The sequence below is a fragment of the Lepidochelys kempii genome, chromosome 6 (assembly GCF_965140265.1).
Source record: "Lepidochelys kempii isolate rLepKem1 chromosome 6, rLepKem1.hap2, whole genome shotgun sequence".
NCBI lineage: Eukaryota > Metazoa > Chordata > Testudines > Cheloniidae > Lepidochelys > Lepidochelys kempii.
The window spans coordinates 26,277,708-26,295,948 of NC_133261.1; the positions used below are offsets into that span (position 1 = coordinate 26,277,708).

Below are 18,241 nucleotides of genomic sequence, written 5' to 3' on the forward strand. Positions count from 1 at the left end.
ATATTTTAGGGAGTTATGGTTTTCCAACCCACTTTTCCTGAGGAGGGTGATTTACCAAACTGCAAGTGAATCCTTTTGCACTCTGCTCTTGGTCACCTGGGGCAGATGGAAACAGAAGCTGATTAACACTGAGCTGTCTTCCAGTTCTGATCTTTCCTCTGTGTGGATTAAATGGTCAATAAAAAGACAGTGCTGTGATGCATGGAGCAATCCAGTAGTCAGGGCTGAGTCCAGCTGATTTCAAGACTTTGTTCTCCATCCCAGATGTCGAGACTCCAAATAAGTTTTCCAGGGTGTTCCTCTCTCTCCTTAACCCGAGTCTGGCTCCAGGCAGCCTAGATCTAACCAGTTCTGTTTACGCATTGAAGCAGATCTTTAGCCAGGTGCCTATTGCTGAGCTGTATTAATCCCTTTTCCAGATGGCTCTTTACCAGAAAGACTTAAGGTTAGAGAAACTCTTCTCCTGTTATGTTGTGGAGTATTCTCCCAAGAGAAGTTGTGGAAGTCCATTGCTTGGTGCACTGTAAACCAGACTTGACATGGTCACTATAAAATATTCCGCAGGCAATAATCCTGCATTCGCAGGAAGATGGACTGGGTGGCCTAGCGGGCCTTTTAATTTCTAACCTCTGTAGACAATCCATCCCTGGTGTAATTTGACTGGTTTCAATGGAGTTTCCTCTGAGATTAATTTGATTCAAGAATTCTATAGCTGTGTCACATGACTGAAGCGATCTTCCCCCTCCACCACACTTTCTACAGGGGCAACCTACTACTCTCAAGCCCTGGCTAAGCCCGCATTGATGTAAATGACCCTGCTTTTCTTCTGTAGTCCTTTTACTTTATTAGTGAATGTTGATGAAGCGGTGCTAGTGAAGTGGAAGTGGAAATACACATTTGATGCTGCTGTCAGTGTGAAAACAACAAAGTAATTTCATTTATGGTGGAATCAGCATTCAGTGCTTGAGAAAATAGCAGGTATTGGCCACCGTCTGTTAAAACCAAGAATGGTGGTTTGTGTACTTTGATATCTCCTCCTTGATACTTGGTGAAATTCACCCCGGGCAGAAGGCCAGCACAAGGGCCATGCATTCCTTAGATTCCCTAAGTGGGAGTTAAGTAATATATAGGCCTTGTGCTAGCCCTCTGCACGGGGTGAATTTCACCCACTGACATGGCAACTTGGAGGGAGACTGAGACACCCAGAACAATGTGGGTGTAATAAATAGTGTCACCCCAGGAGGAGATTTTCAGGTTAGGAGCTTCACAACTTTTAGAAAACCTCAAGTGGGCTGGAACTGACCTGGAATGACTTCCAGAAAAATCCAGAGTATCAGTGTCACCAGCACCCACCATGATGCCAGAAGACACAGGAAGAGCCTTGCAGGGAATCTCTGAGATCTGTATGCAGATTTTATATGCACTGTATAAAATGTCGTATTGATTAGTGTATTTGGTTAGAACTGCGACAGCGGCTCCTGGCCTTCCATTGCTGATCACACGTGCTGCTGTAATAAAACCACATCGTCCACAGTCTAGTGTTTGATTGAGTTACATCACATCACCTGTTGTAGCAGCATCACAGTGTGATGAAAGCCTATCATCCTTGTGTCGTAGGCATGTTTGTCCAAATGCCAGGTGTCTAGGAGATGCTTTTCTGTTCTAAACTTACTCCTTCTTTCTTTTTTCTTCATGTCAGGCTTGCCAAAAAATCCTGGTTCGGTAACTTTATCAACCTGGAGAAAGAAGAACAGATCTTTGTGGTCATTAAAGATAAACCACTAAGCTCCATCAAGGCTGACATTGTGCACGCTTTCCTTTCGGTAAGTAAATCTGGCCCGTGCTATAGACTCATCTCACTATTCAATTCCAAGGACATCCTAAGTCCACATATTCTTGGGCAGGGCCCCCACATCCTGGAATTCCTCCCCAGTACCATATTTCCCCAGGGGACTTGCAAAGCTCTAAAATGAAAGAGTCTTCCATAGACCTGCCGATGCTTGGGGTTTAAATGCAGTCAGAGCCTGACGTGCTGCTGCAGTGCCTAGAAAGTCAATTCCCTTAATCGACTGTTCCATTAGATTTATGGCACATTATTTTTCCCTTCTCCTTCTGGGGATCCTCAGGGTGCTCCCTCCATCCCTTGCACCAGATGGGGAAATCGGTCTCACATCAGACTTTCTAGTCTTAATTTTAAATCTCCCCTGTACTTTGCACACATAGAAAGCTCACTTTCTCCTACAGCTGAAACATCCATGGTTGGGGATGCTGTCTGTCTGCAGCTTAAAGTCTCCACACCTGGGATCTTGGGATTAGTGGGGGAGGGGGCATCTCTTCTTCCCAGGCACAGAAGCCCTATTCTCTCCCACCCATAAGTACAAATGAAGAAAATGTAAATGAGAGTGAAGCTGATTTGAGAGATGTTTTTGTTCTAAGGAGTTAGGTACATTTTTTAAAATTTGAGATGCGGATAGGGCTTAGTTTATTTTCTATGTTTTGCTGTATGACATTGTTTTTCTGCAGAAAGGCACTAATTTTCGATCTCTATAATATACCTGCTGTAATGAATTCCATTCCATAGAGCAGTCAAGACCCCTGAACTTCTTTGCACACAGCACAGACCTGTAAGAATGGGCTATAACAAAATAGTCTGCTGTCCACTGTAAATGACCACACATTTATTTAAACTATGCCTCTCCCTTACATGAAGTCCATGAATTCAGCTCCACGTATGGGACTGGTATATTGGCTTTTAGTGCCAAGAAGTCACTGTGAATACCCCAGCTGCTCTCTCTCACAGCTAGCTTCCTAATTAAAGATAATGCAGCAAGCTGCTGAATGAATCCCTAGGGACAGATTTTCAGAAGACCACCATTCCTATTTAGACACCCAGATAACTGGCCAGCTTGCTAAGATTTTTAGCATGTTGAATGCTGAGCCTATTTGGAATTCTGACCCTGACTGTCAATGCTGGGCACCTGAAAACCTTGCCCTGAACAGTTTAGAAACTCTGGCCTCAAGTGTGAAGATCTTAGGAGTACCCTAGAGGTCACTCAGAGGTCTGTTTCCTACTAATAGGAGGTGGGGGGTAGTTAGGTTCTTCACAGGTAAACAGTCCCTGTAGAGATCCCAGGTTCTGGTCCTGTTTATCTGTCCAGGTCAGCTATCGAGTATCCCTTTTCCTGGTCTCTCTTTGGTATCCAGCTTTGAATTTTCTACCCCCACTTGATATCATTTCTCACTGAGCTGTGAGGATCTACTGGAACTGATGCTTGGGAGGACCCACTATGCTCAGTTGTACAGCAGGGGGAGTTCCTAAATATGTCAAGTAACTTCACCAGTATGCACTCTTTAAACCTGGCTTGATCCGCAAAGTACTGTGCATTCATGTGAGGTGCTGAGTGCCTCAACTCCCACTGATTTTACAAGAGTGCACAGCTCATTGCAAGGTGGAGCCCATAGGCAGCAAAGCTTTCTCTCTCCGATGGCTGGGAAGTCCAAGCGAGAGAGAGAGAAAGAGTGATCTTCTTAAATAGAGCTTTTGTCCTCTGACGATATCATCCCCTACTGCCACCCTGTTTCAGATTCCCAGCCTCAGTCACAGCGTCATCTCACAGACAAGTTTCCGAGCAGAGTACAAGTCCACAGGGGGTCCCGCTGTCTTCCAGAAGCCAGTGAAGTTCCAGGTGGACATAACATACACAGAAGGGGGCGAGGCACAGAAGGAGAATGGGATCTACTCAGTCACTTTCACGCTCTTATCAGGTAACCACGCAGTAGCTGCAGCCTGTGGGCAGGGGAGCATTCACCCTGCCAGTGGGGAGGTCAGAGCATGAGGGCAGACATGGGAGCAGAGAAGATAAAAGCCTAGAAATCAGGAAGAGAGGAAGAACTTGGGAAGGGAAGAGGAATGACAGTTTAGGCCTCCTGCGGTTTGGCAGTGATGGGCATGCTGGGAGAGAAAGGGAAGGTCAATGGGAGCAACTACCGTTGAAGAGGATGCCATCATGGTCAGCCAAAGACGTGAGCTAAAGTCACTGCTGCTCAATGCGTTGGACTTGAAATGCTCCATCTGTCCTGGCTTATTGTTTCAGTATAAGGTGTGTCTCTGAGCAAGGCACTGGGCGGCCACCCACAGGGCTTTTGCCCTTACCCAGAACATAAGTAACAGGGTAGCCACTCTATTGTCTTAGCTGGCCACCAGGCACACTGTGAGAGAGGCAGGCCAGTCTGACTCAGAACTGCAGAACTAGGCCCTTGACTAACCTGGATTCTCTTCTGGGTCCTCTCCCCCTCCCTCCACCATCAGACCTTTACCCCTTCCCCAAAGGCTATGAGTATATTCCCTCCCGAAACAGGTCCAGTATCAAGCGAGCCATCTCGATAGTGGCTGCACAAATCCAGGCTGTGCACCAATACCAGAGCCTCCCCTCCTCTCTAGGGATAGCTCGTATCACCTTTTGACACACACTTGCTCCCCACAGATGGGCTGTCAAGTCTGAGGGAGGAGTCATTTCTGATTTTAAATCCTTGGGAGGAGGGGCAGGGGGGCTAGACCTAGTGGAGATGTGGGCTGTTTAGACTGAGGCTGTTAAGCAGCACTAGGTTACAGACAGGCTTGGCTTTGATAGGATGGATATAATTATTGCCAGTGTCCAACCAAACCCCATTAGAATAGATTTTGAATGGATCTGGCAATAGGAACCTTTGGAGGAGGGCATTGCTGTAATTCCCACTGAGAATGCTAATTCTGGAGGGCAGGGGAACCGTCTGAGGGAAGAGAGAGATTAAAAAGAGAAAACGAACCTCACATTTAGAAACCCAGCCCCCAGGGCATTTCAGATACTAGGATGGGAAAGGAGCGTCTAAGCTCCACTCTTCCAGGGAGTCCTTCACAGCCTGGCTCTAAAGTGGTCGTTCAGTAGCTCTTCAGTCACACCCCACCACCAGCCCACAGACACACTACCCGTCTGATAACGGGGGGGGGGGGTGGAGATTGAAGGGAAGATGCTTGTTTTTCCTTCCCCTGTGTTATGCCCTGTGCCTTATGGGGGTATTCAGCTCCTGCTCTCTCACCGCTGATTGCGTCTTTTCTCCCCCGCAGGTCCAAGCCGTCGCTTCAAGAGGGTAGTAGAAACCATTCAGGCACAGTTGCTAAGCACACATGACCAGCCTTCAGTGCAGCAGTTATCAGGTATGTTGTTTTCACTGTTCAGTGCTTTGCTTCAGCAAGGACATGAAGGTGAAGTGCCTCTCAGTGGGGGGGAGGGGAGAAAAGATGGGGGAACACGTCCCTCTGATTGCAACTAGAAACTAGCTTCATTCAGACAGAACAATAACTCTCCGCCCCCATCCACCCTACTCCTGCCTCCCACACTCCATCTCCAATGTCCCAAGTGACTTCCCATCTCCCACCCCAAGAGCCATCTGTACCCGCTCAAAGAAAGCAGAAGTTCCAGATTTTCTGTAGCTCCCAAATAGCAGATTAAAGACCCCTCTAGAATGCTGTAGAACCCCCTATATCCACTCCTGGAATAAAGCTTGGAGCTGCCTTTAGCAAGAAGTTAAGAGCAAAGGCTTTCTGAGTGTCAGAAGGTGGCTCCCAGCTATGGGTAGTGGTGTTAGACACCTGGCCCTGTTGATCGATTGGTGTAGCCTTCATAGTGTATTCAGGTTCTGCAGGATCCCAGCTTTCATTTTTTTAAAAAGCAAGTTTCTAGCCCCAATGATTGTAAAAACCCAAACAAACAAACAAACAAACAAAAACCCTTCCAAGTGGGACCCCAGTGTAATTAATGCAGTCATCTTCCTGAGTCTGCAGTCAGCCTGAAATGGTCACTGAGAGGTGCGAACTTCCTCACTCCATTAAGCACCTTGGAGTGTTCGCCCTAGAGCCTAACAATGACACATTAAAATGTCAGCATTACCACTCATTGCTGATCATTTTAAGAGAACGGAACAGGGAAGAATGTGAGAGTTGAAACCCCTGGAAAGGTGGGAATTGGGAGTTACTGCAGGAAAGGAAATGCAGCGGGAGAAACAGAGGAGACACAAGAGAAAGAAGGATGGGAAAGGAAGACAAGAAAAGGCAGAAAGAATGGGGAGAATTTTCCCATTTGAATGATGCTGACTCCATTAAGTACTGAGCAAATAAAAAATGTTAGTAACTAAAGGATATGTATAAGGGCCAAATCGTCTGCTTGACCTTTGTGTAAACCTGCCATTGCTGTGAATTGGGGATTTGCTGTGGATTTAGGTGGATATGGAGTCCTAAATTTATACCCTGGCCCATGGATTATAATTAAAAATGGAATTTAGCCCTCTTCAAGAAGGAGTTCGATGCCCTTGCTGTAACAGTGTGGCAGGTGAGTGAATTAAATCTGGAGACAGTTCCAGCTGGGAGAGCTATAGAGAGAGTTTTTCCACAAGAAAGAAGTTGTCACTCCGTTTAGGAGAGATCTTTCCCACCTCTCCTCCTCCTGCCAGTATTGCCTAGCCCTTTTCCCTGTAGTACTGGAGACTTCTTCGCCCTCCAAGAGCCACTAAAGGAGATGGGAATGGCTGGCAGTCGAGAGCTAGATTTGTTTTAGGTTAACTTAATCTCAAGGAACCAAGTGCTTTTTTATTTGCTGTCCAGTCTTATGGCATTAAACCAGACACCAGAAAGAAATGAGACCTTTCCCTCACCTGACACCTGGTGTCCTGCCCTCTCTGGTGGGGTTGAGAGAGTTGGGTGATCAGAGAAGAATCCTGTGGTAGAGATCTGGCCAATTCAGACTAGTTCTGCCATTCCTCCTGCTGTTTGACTAAAGGTCCCCCTCTCCTTGCCACTAAGGGGAAGAAATCCCTTATCCTCAGCTGACCAAACCCTATTAAAGAAATTCATGACCTCTCTAACCAGCACCATGCCCTGGCCCTCTGTGCTTCATCTACTGAAACTAGCTCAAGAGATTTAGACCCTATTTTTCCCAAGTGTTTAAAGCAGCCAGGATGTCCCCATTGGAGAGTCTTCTCAGTGACATGGAACAAAATGCATTCGTCTGCCTGAGAGGTGAGGGAAAGCATTCAGAACAAACCATGCTGTGGGAAATGGATCCGACATGCGGCTTTGTTCTCTCTCTCTCTCTCTCTCTCTCTCTCTCTTTTTCTCATGGGAAATCAAATTATAAAAGCAGAATTTCTTTCCTCTGTCCAAAGCTTCACCAGAGTATCTCTGCAGAGCAATGGAAACCCAGCCCGTTCCTTAACATTACCTCCATGTCACTGAGAAGGGGGGATTATGCATAGAAATCTAACGTACAACAGGAACAGAATGGGTGGGCTCTTGTAAGTAAGAATGACAATACCCTGCAGCAGGGCAGGGGAAGATTCCAGGCAACAGGACAGAGGAGAGACTCCAAGTCAAACAGTCCCGCAGTCAAATATTCTGCTCAACAAGATGTGTATGTTTCTCAATAAGGAGAAAAAGGATGCCCCTTGGAAAATTTAGATTGGCGTCTAGGGCCAGGAGAGAGGGAACATGCCAGGGGGAAGGAGAAAAGAGGATTGTTTCCATTAAGGTGGCTGCCAGCATTTGAAAGCTGGCAAGCCAAGGAGCACATCTCCCCAGCTGTACTGGAGCGGGTGAAATGTGATAATGGGAGGGGAGACAGAGAAAGCAGTGACAGGCTCAGTGTCCATCAGCTAGTCCAAATGACCTCTGGTGGGGCAGAAGAATTTGTCTTGTTGGGTGGCAGCCTTGCCAGTCATGAAGTCACTTCCCAGAACCTACCATGGGATTAGTCAATTCTCTCTGAGTGGAAAGCAAAGATAATTCAGTTTCTTTCCTCTCTTCCCAAAGCCTGCAAAGGATATGGGCAATTGTGTTCCGAATGCCTGTCCATGGGGCTTGGGGATGCTGTGGAGACACAGTGCTCAGCCACAGGAATGGCACCAAGCAGATCTGCAGGGAGCTATGCCCAGCCTTGCTCATTCAAAAGGATGGTTTGCCACAGGGTGGCGTCTTAGGGAGAGTCAAGGGGAGGACATGACTGAGAAGGAGGAGAGATTGAGACAGAGCTTGCCCATCCCCCACCCCTAGGAAACAAAACTGTTCCCTTCCTCTCCCATGGCTTCGAAGAAGCTTCAAGTCTAAAGATTGAGGTCAGCAAGACAGGGCTGCTGGTCTCATGCTGCCGAGGTGCTAGGCACAAGGGGGTCTTCCTGATCGTTGTTAACACCCCATGCTGGGCCTTGTCAGCCTCTCCTGCAACATGAATTTGTCCCCAGTGCTGCTCCTGTTATCAGGTTAATGAGATCCATTGCACTTGGCCTCTGCAGCATGGTGCAGTGGCTCACTTAGCTTTGCCTGTCTCCCTACCAGCCCTGATCGTCCCAGCAGTTGTACTGCATGTTAGATAGTACCTTACTTCACTGGTAGTCCCACTGAAAGCAATGGGACTCCCAGAGTACGGTGCAGCTCTGCATAGGCACTGACTCCGTGGGTGCTCTGGGGCTGGAGCACCCATGGGGAAAAATTAGTGGGTGCTCTGCACCCACCAGGAGCCAAGCTCCCCGCCCCACCTCATCTTACCTCCTCCTCCACTTCCTCCCCTGAGCGTGCCACATCCCCACTCCTCCACCCAGCGCTTGCCGCCGCCAAACAGCTGTAGCTTGCAAGCTCTGGGAGCGAAGGGGGAGGAGTGGGAACGTGGCGCGCTCAGGGGAGGAGGCAGGGAAGAGGCGGGGTCAGGCCGGGGATTTGGGGAAGGAGTCAGAATAGGGGCAGGGAGGGGGTGGAGTTGGGGCAGGGACTTTGGAGAAGGGGTTGGAATGGGGTCGACAGGGGGTGGGATAGGGGTGGAGTCGTGGCAGAGCAGAGGAGGGTTGAGCACCCACCAACACCAGTAGATGCTGGCACCTATGCAGCTCAGCACAAGTAAGTCTGGCAGGATCTGTCTCCTGCTTGCTGCCACAAACCTACCAACTATGAAGTCATGTCTCCTGACTTCCAGGTCAGATGCCGTTATAGGTGGGGCCATTGGAACAAAAATGTATAAAGTGAGAGAGGTGTGGGAGGATCAGTTACAGCTTTATTTTAGAGTGGGATTACCCATCACTGAAAGTGTCTCCAATTCCATCAGTGTCAGTGAGGACTTGTAAGCTCATGATGCTGATGTTCATTCTCTCTCCTGCCCCTCTTTGATCCACTAAGTGACATGCCTGCCCACTAAACCAGCTGGCCTGGGTTTCAGAACAGGACTCACCTTTCTCTGTCTCTCATTTCCCTGAGCTCACATTAGCATTTGTAGATGTTGCACTGTGTGTGTGTGTCTCTCTCTCTCTCTGGTATAAGTGGGTGTGTTTCTGTGTCACACCTCTGCACCCTCTGGTCTCACTCCCCAGGTAATATCCTCCCTTCATACCCTCATTCTCCTTCTTGGGACTCACTTTGTTTATTCCCTCTCAACAACTCTGAAGCAAGAAAATAAATACATAAATGAATGAAGTCCATAGTAGAAATTAAATTAAAATAGTAAAAATCCATTCAACATCAGAAACAGAGTCCAGTTGGCCAATGTCAGTCCAACACACTCCCCCAGGCAGTGCAGGGAATTAATGCCTGTACATTCTAACTGCTGGGACAACAGCAACATCAATAAATCCATTACGCTCCGCCCTGCCCTGGAAGGACCACGCTGTCCTGGTTCGAGAGAGAAGAATACAATCTCCATGATCCCACTCCACACACTGCTCTACCTGCGGTACTCAAACTTGACCTAGACAAGACCATCCTCTGCTGGAACAAAAGGATCCCCATGGGGGGAAAAATCTCAGCTCTTTGCCTTTGTCTCCATCCAGTACAATCTCTGCTAAAGTATACTGCACTTTCCTCTGATGCATTTTGACACAGGAATAATAAATACAGCTGGTAAATAGGGGTCTGCAAGAACTAACAGTGATCATTTCACTGTGCATCAGTTTTCCCTGCATTAGCATTTCCTTTCCTTCCTTAGGCTTGTTCCTGGAGAAGGGAGTTCTCCACATACCCTTTTGTCCTGTTTTCTGGGCAAACAACATTGCATCTCTGCAGTAGACTTGCTGCTTCCTTGTTTACTTTTTGCTACTTTATATCAGGTTTTAACTCTTTGGTAACTGATGATTTCAGAACGTTTCAATCTCACAGCTGAAAATTCCAGCTCCCAACATCAGAGTTAACAACCAAATAGATGCCTTCCCCCTCCTCCCCCCACACACACCCCACCTCCTCAAAACAAGGCCTGTATGGATGCTTTCTGCCATATCTCTGTACTTACATCCAGCATATACATATGCTGTCTCCTGTTGTACTGATATATGTACTGTGCAGAATAAATGATCCTTAGCTGACTGAAATAGCTTTATTAGTTTATAGGCTTTTCTTGCTGTGCACTCACATTTTGCCCAGGAGCTGTAACAAACTGAAAGATTACCTAGGAAGATGGATATGAAACTTGCAACGTCCAAATGTGAAAAAGGAATTGCAGATTTTCATCCTCAGTCTAGAAAGATTGAGTACATAACAATTGAGCAGCAGGAATTTACAAGGAAGTAATTCCACCAAGGGGGTTCTGGTGAAGATCTAAACCATAAGAATGAAATTCAAGCATCCACATCCTTGATGAGAGAACAATATACTTCAGACAAGTACCCAAAAGCTGGGGAACGTACTTGAACTACCTTGGAGCTGAGCAAGCTAATGGCAATCAAGAGCACTCAGCACCTTGCAGGAGATGCTCAGCATTTGGTAGGATCAGATCCTTGATCTGGAAATCTCACAGCCACAGTCTCTTGCCTGATATTTTCTTTATTAGCAGAAATCAGAAATACCAGGAAACCGAATTTTTTTGCAGGCAAATATAGGAAGCGCAGAAACATATGAGAATGTAAAGAAAAAAGAAAAGAGAGAAAGAAAAGTTGAGAGAACTTCATCAAAATAATAATCATCAAAAAATAAGGTTCAGGGCTGCTCTGAATTTTGATGCAAACCAGTGTATCCATATCCTCATGAAACACACTGGATTTGATTTATAACAGGGTCTTTGTTACATCAGAAATCTGATTGACTGCAGGAGTCTCTGTGGTATAAGGAGTACCCAATATCACCAGCAAAGATATTATTTATTAACATCTGTTGTACATTTTAAGAAGTGCAGTTACATGACACACCCACGCTTCTCAGATGGCTGAAGGCACTTGGAATTCGGCCTCATTTGCCTCACAAGACATCTGAATTGTGCAGGCATCCGGTTCTGGATTATTATCCATGGAGAGAAAACCAGCTACAGACAGTTTGCTGGGTTGGTTTTCATTAAATATTCTATGGATAAAAATGCTATTTTTAGGTTGTGAAACTTTTATCATCTAGAATTAGTATTAGAACAAAACATTACAATATGATGGAAAGGACTGAAACTATTCAAATGGTTGTTATAAGGAAGACGGGGAGGGGATCTTTAGCCACTCAGTATTTAACTGATGTCCTCTGAACTACAGTTTCCAGAATGCATCTGTGTGGTGTTCTTTAAAAAAAAAAAAAAAAAACACCTGATAATGCATGAGGCAGGCATCAGAACTAAATATAGATTCTTATGCAGTTACAGGTACTATACAACATATAGAAATGCAGTTACAGTCGTTTTGGTTGAACATTTTTAAGAAACAAAATGAGTTATTTGTTTTTGCCCTCCAGATATTTTTCCATGCTCCTATAATTCCGAAAGAATTTTTGCATTTTTCCCTACCCATCACATACACGTCTATAACCTGCAATTCATATTTTTGAAACAAAACTATTATATAATGCCTAAGATATTAAATTGAATTGCATCCACAAGGCCACCTTTACAATAATTTTTTGTTTTGTGGATTTGTCTTCTTGCATTCGAATCACTCAGTTAATGTATTTGTAGCAATTAAACGATTAGATGGATCTAAATCAGATTGCAAAAACATCTATGATAGCTGACCACAAGTGACTTTTAAAAAATAAACAGTATTTGCACAAGATATCCATTGAATGTAATATTAAGTTTTTGAGCTAAATCCACAAATGCATGGAAATATCCATTTCACTGGAGAAACTCCCCAGTATCTAACCCTCAAAAGCATTACCCAAATATTCCCCTTTGTGTGTGGAGTGTTGGTAGCTGAGTATCCAGTCCAATTCCCTTGGAAGTCCATGGAAGTCCTGAAGTCAGTGGCAGTTGGATCAGCACTTAAAAGCATGGAAATTCCCATTTAAGAATTAGTTTTCAGTCCTTTAAAGAACTGGATCTGCTAATCATTGACTAAATTCCCTGACCTTTAGCAATAGGTGGTGAATGCCCCCAACAGCTAAGCAGAAGGGGACTATACCATTACACATCAGAGGCTTGATCTAATACCAACTGAAATCAATGGGAACTTTTCCATGGCTTCAGGGCAGTTAAACTGAAGATGGATCCAGCCCAGCTAATGTAAAGCCATTTTTTCTTAGGTCCTGCAACATCCCTTAAGAACTCAAAGCCAAATTCATCCCTAATGTAAATCCATTGAAGTCAGTGGATTTATTCCACGGAATAAATTATGCCTTGTGTGCCTCAGTTTCCTCATTGATAGAATGGGGATAATAAAACTAAGCTACCTCCCAGGGCTGTTGTAAGGATTAATGTTTGTATGGCACTTTGAATAGATAACACTATGGCATAGAAATCCTAAAGGTTATCCTCCTCCAGCCCCATTTGGATCACTGGTCCTTCGTAATGTCCCAGCATGCAATTGTGTTTGTGACATTACTTCAACCAGAGAACACAGCTGGGACCTGTCCCTGCTCCGTGGCAGGTCAGGTGAGTGCCATAGTTGGTTTGATTATATGGTGCAATTTTGTGAAGTTTGTAATAGAGATGGGCCTGGAAGTTGGCAATCTGGCTCCAGGTTCTAGGGCTCAGTCCCATCACTGGTTTGTAATATTATTTTATAACCAAAGGGTATAAAATATCATTAAAAAGAAAACCTTTGTAAATCCAGACCACATAGTAAAACAGGCACGTATCTGGCAAACACCCCTCACCCCAGTCCTCTCCTGTCCCTCAGAACAGGAGCAGGCAATGCAGGTGGGGCTGGATATTGCAGTTGGCGGTATCTGCTATTGGAGGCCTTGGGCACAGTTTGCGGCAGCTGAGGGAGTTCTAGCTAATCCAAACCATTTGCAGACTCACCTTTGATGTCCTAGTAAATTCGAAATGTTGTTATGTAATTTCAGTGAGGAACATGGTTTGTGCTGCACATACATAGGAATACATCTAACTCCTACCCTTGCCCTGTCAGGGGCAGGATGGCCAAGGCCCCTAAAGGACAATTAAACCTCCTGGCCCCCCTCATGTGCCTGATCCCCTTCTTTTTGTCCCCCACTCCCTTCCCTTGAGCCCCACACCACCCCTATGCCCTAAGCCTCCATCACAATCCTCCTCCTAGCCCCTCTCACACACCCTATTTTTCCTCTGCTCCCTGATCCCCTTCCTTTTTTCCCTCTTCCCCAGTCCTAACCCTTTTTCAGGAGCCTCCCATGCCTGGTGGGTATTATTTCTCTGATGCCTCTGCCAGCCAGACTCTAACCTTTGTGTTGGGGATTGCTGGAGGTTCTTCTCTGCTGCTCCGACCAGTGCCAATGGACCCAAAATGCTCTCCCTTTTCCATGGTCTCTAGAAAACACCTATTGTGATCTTCCCACCTTGGTTAACATCTGGGGAGCATCTTATTCAGGCACATGGTGTCCTCTACCTTGTTTTTTAATTACTTTCCTCAGCATTCTGGGGAAAGGGGAGCTGACAGATTACCCAGGCCTGCCCCCTTCTTGGCTAGCATCAGGAAGCCTATCACTCTGGTGTCTAAGTGCTGGTAGAGAGTCAGAGCAAGAAGAGAACTTAAACTGAAGTGCATTAGAAATCATCTAGCTGCTCAGCAGCCAGCGGGTGCTCAGGATTGCCCAGCGTTCTGAAGCCATCCCCCTGGGTTCTGCGCATGCTTCCCGAACGCTGGGGAATCCAGAATACTGACAGACTGGGGAGGAGTTCCACACGGTCATGTTCAACCTGGCTGGTCTTTCTGCATTAACACTTACATTTACTCTACCTTCTGCGCCCTAGTTTCCTGGATTTGGTTTAGAAGCACTTAGCTGCCATGGTGATGGGAGCTACAGGCAATTTTGATAGAAAACGCACATAAAACAATTTTCGGGCATATTCCACCATCCTTTTATGTTAAGCAGAACTTTAGTCTGTGAGCAATCCCGTTAAAATCCATCTGACTAAGGGACTACCCCGTCTGAGTAAGGGAGGCAGAATTATGTTTATGACTGAGAGGATATCCCTTGGAGTATATGAGGTGATTTTGTGATGGGGATGGATGCCGGAAGAGTGTGACTGACACCTAGATCACATACAAAATAGCATCCTGCCAACGTGGTGGTGTTGCACAGATCAGCTGCTTAGTCACCATCTTGATTTTGTAGGGCTACTTTTGTGGCTGGCCAGGTGAAACAATATGGTTCAAGATTTTAAATTCATTGATATAGTTGCAAAACATTATTTGCTTGTTTTAAACATCTGTAACTGAGATAAGAGACTGGATAGAAATGGGGGGCAATGAGGCAGATTGTGCTCTCAGTTATACCATGGGGGTTCCGCTGGCGTAAATGGGGGCACAGTTTGGCCTGGGTTCTGGGTTGTGTAAACTCCTAGCTTTGTGCGTTTCCTGCTTCAGGAGATAATGCGCTAAGTGACTTCCTTGTGCACAGAGGTATGGAAACCTTTTTTTTTTTTTTATGTTTTTCCATCCCTCCCTCCTCTTTCCATTCTATGATCCAGACACCACTAACTGTGTGGAGTTGATGACTGGCAGACTTTCCAAATGTGGTAAGAACTTCCCTTCTGCCTTCTATCCCTCCCCTAACCCCTGCTGAATCACATAATGTCCTCCTCTCCTCCCACTCCTTTTGCACATCTGCCCACCCCCTGACAACTCCCTATACCTCTCATGTACCTTCTGTACATACGCACACCTACTCCTGTTCCTCCCCATCCATACCCCTACACACAAGGCCCATCACAGTTTCACCCTGCACAGCACAAGTATGCGTTGTTCCACTTGTGAGTTTCTCCCCTCACTCTAATCCATGCCTGCTGGCATTTTTGCTTTTTCGCCTTTGACTCAGACTTCACTTTGAAGTCGCCTTTCTGTGGGTGAGGCTGTGCACCGCAATCCCTGCTTTTGAGTTGCTGCCTCCTTGTGTCTCCTGCAACAGAGAGAGAAGACTACTTTCATTCTTCTCCTCATCACTCTCTCCTCCACTCCCCCATGTGTGTTTGGGGTAATCCCCTCTTTCTCCTGGAAGTCCACTGCATAAGACAGATCCCACATTATGGGCCAGATCCTCAGCTGGTGTAGATCAGCATAGCTCCAGTCTGACTCTGAGGATTAATATTGCCCTTCTGGGACCAACCATAGTTGAGGCTTTTTACTAGGGATGGATTAACTTGTTTCTCCCAAAACTCACATTTGACCTTGCTTGAGGTTCCACAAATTTCATTTAAATTTACACACACACACAGAGAGATTTTTCCTTTCTTCCTGTGTATTTGCCCTTCCTGGTGAGAGCAGAAGTGGAAATGCCCGAATACACCAAGGGAGGTTTTTCGCTTGGTACTTCTGGCCTGAACAGAAACAGGAAGTTCCTGAAATGACACAAGAGAGCCTCTTTTCTTTAGATGTCTAATCCAGGATGGTAGGCCTGAAACATTCAGATGTTTATCTGAACCTGAAGTCCAAACCTGTTTAGGATCTCCTCACTGAGTCAAATACTGCTCTTGGTTACACCACTGTAAATCCCAAGTAACTTCTTTAGCTTCTGTAAAGTTGCTCTGAGGTTACAACGGAAGTAATATCGGATTTACAAAAGTGTAGCTGAGAGAAGAATTTGGTCTGTTACCTTTTATCCACATGATCTCTTTCCATTAAATTACAGTTTAGCTGGAAGGAGTTTTTCTGATTCTCTGGAGGGGGTTCATTTTGAATTATTACTTCAGTTCCTGGGTTATATTGTTCCCACTCTCCGCCTGGAGGCTCATTTATGTCCTAGGCAGATCTCCAGCCTCTCTGTAAAAGCATCAAACAGCAAATCTGTCCTCTCCCTCAAGCTGCAGTTAGTTGCCTGGAACCGGCAGCAACATCATATAAAAATACTGAAATTCAGATTCCACTGATTGCTTAAAAGTTAATTGAACTACACAGAAAACCAGTCGGTGCTCTGCACTCTCTAAACAGTGTGTCTATTGCTGTTCATCTTCTGCCCAGCCACGCCCACCAGCTGTCACATTGTCAGCTTCAGTACTAGCAAGGGGAAGGGAGACTGGAGCAAAGGCCAGTGAAAGAAAGCATTTTGTAGGCAATGGAACAGAGGAAGTACATGGGCAAATCCACCTATGCAATAATAGGATTTGTGTGGCTTAATGGAGCCACTGTCTATGTGTCACACACACTTACGCACAGAGTAGCAATGACTTATGTTGTGCCAAATTCTACCCTCATATGTAACTCCAGTGTCATTCCAGAATTTGACCCCCTAGAGGCAAACTCTTCGCTGTGGCTTTGAGGACAAGCAGCTTTCTGTGAGGCTGAAATGATGGTTCACCAACTAGCCACTAGAGGTGTAATAACAAATAAGCAACAGTGTGTAGACCCAAGCACCATACTCCATCAAGTGTCCCAAGTCACCATAGTCAGAGAGCACCATCCTGAGGGGCTGTGTGGTTTAAGCTTGCTTAGACTGTATTTAGGCTCCAGCTGAAGTGGGCAACTTTGTGATCGCTTAATGTTGAGCCCCGCACTGTTATCTATACCAGGGTGCAGTGGCAGAGAAGATCCTGAGCTGCTGCTCCCTTACGATGACCCTGACCCTGTAGGCATTGGACAGAGAAGTTCTGTTCCTTATGGAATCCCCCCGCCATTTGCTCTGCCCCTTGCCCCCCGACACAGGGGCACCTGCAGGAACAAGCTTGCCAATGTGTGCTGCTCTCCCGTAGTGGAAGGCATGGCTCACCATGTTTGTGCTGTGAGCCTGTACAGAAGGGAACATTCCGGTTTTTGATGAAATCTGACGTTTCTCAGTTTCCTGCTGATTATCAGCCATTACATATATAATTGATGCAATCGGATTGATATTGATCAAATTGTGACCCAGCCATGGGGGAGTGGATTTGGGGGAGAAGTCCACCATTAAAGATCATAATCCAATCAGGATTAAACTATCACAAGAAATACTACGGGCCAGAGTTTCCAAAGAGCTCAGATCCAGATTTCCAAATGCTCAACACCCACAATTGGGACCAGATTTTCCAAAGGGCTGAGCATCCAGCAGTTCCCACATGGGGCCAGACTTTCAAGTCTCCAACACCAGGTGTCTTCCTCTCTTAATACAGCAATATATCTGCCTGCAGAAAACTCAGAAACGTCTGTTTTAATTAGGAATATTGCCATACAATCTGCACTTTATTTATGTCAGTCAGTGCCTCTGAAGGTCCCATGTGAAAGTCGAGGTACTGTGCTAAATAGGAGTGGCTTTCCTTTTAAATGAAACACAGTGTTGATGAGATTATGTCACAGGAAATAGGAGGTGAGAGGCAAGAGGCAAGGAATGAAATTTTCACCAGTGCCACCTTGGGGACAGTTCAGGGAACTTAAAATTTGTGAGTTCACTGTTGACTGTCTGATAGGAAGGGGCAAATCCTGTTCTTAGGTGCCAATATTGTTCTGGCACTGGGAGCATCATATATGAACAGAAGATGGGGATTGGGAAACAAAGGCCTTTAAGACAATGGACAGTGGCAATGCCCATGATGCTGGCCGCGGCCATGACTTTAAGAAAGAAAGGAAACCTTTTATTGAAAGAACTCCCTGTGATGAATGTCCTGTGTTTGAAGGCCAAACCATTTGCAATGAGGGTATCTTTCAACACCAAAAGCTTAGGCCCCTGTCCCCCACCCTCTCCTGGCATGCTCTCTGCATTGCCAGCAGATGTTCAAATGCACACACAACTCCTTCCACTCCCCCTCCCAGTCAGTTCTCTGTAATGTTGTGTGGCAGTAGTGACTTGGCCAATGCTAGCTCTTGGTAGTGATTTTTGTTGGCAATGATTGATGCACGTACAAAACGTTCCTGAAATGGTAGCAGAAAAGAAAGATGCAAG

At 45.9% G+C, this 18,241-nt stretch overlaps 1 protein-coding gene across 11 annotated transcripts in view; it reads left to right on the forward strand.

Moving 5' to 3' along the window:
* BRSK2 (BR serine/threonine kinase 2) overlaps window positions 1–18,241 on the forward strand; it is a 485,481-nt gene that overhangs the window by 405,021 nt on the left and 62,219 nt on the right. For 6 of the 11 annotated variants that reach the window (XM_073347209.1, XM_073347202.1, XM_073347204.1 and 3 more), the window contains 4 exons: window positions 1,700–1,823; window positions 3,585–3,765; window positions 5,105–5,194; window positions 14,865–14,912. In XM_073347209.1, coding sequence (XP_073203310.1) covers window positions 1,700–1,823; window positions 3,585–3,765; window positions 5,105–5,194; window positions 14,865–14,912 — 443 coding nt within the window. The remainder of the gene's footprint in view (window positions 1–1,699; window positions 1,824–3,584; window positions 3,766–5,104; window positions 5,195–14,864; window positions 14,913–18,241) is intronic. The other 5 variants (XM_073347213.1, XM_073347212.1, XM_073347203.1 and 2 more) reach the window with 1 other exon arrangement.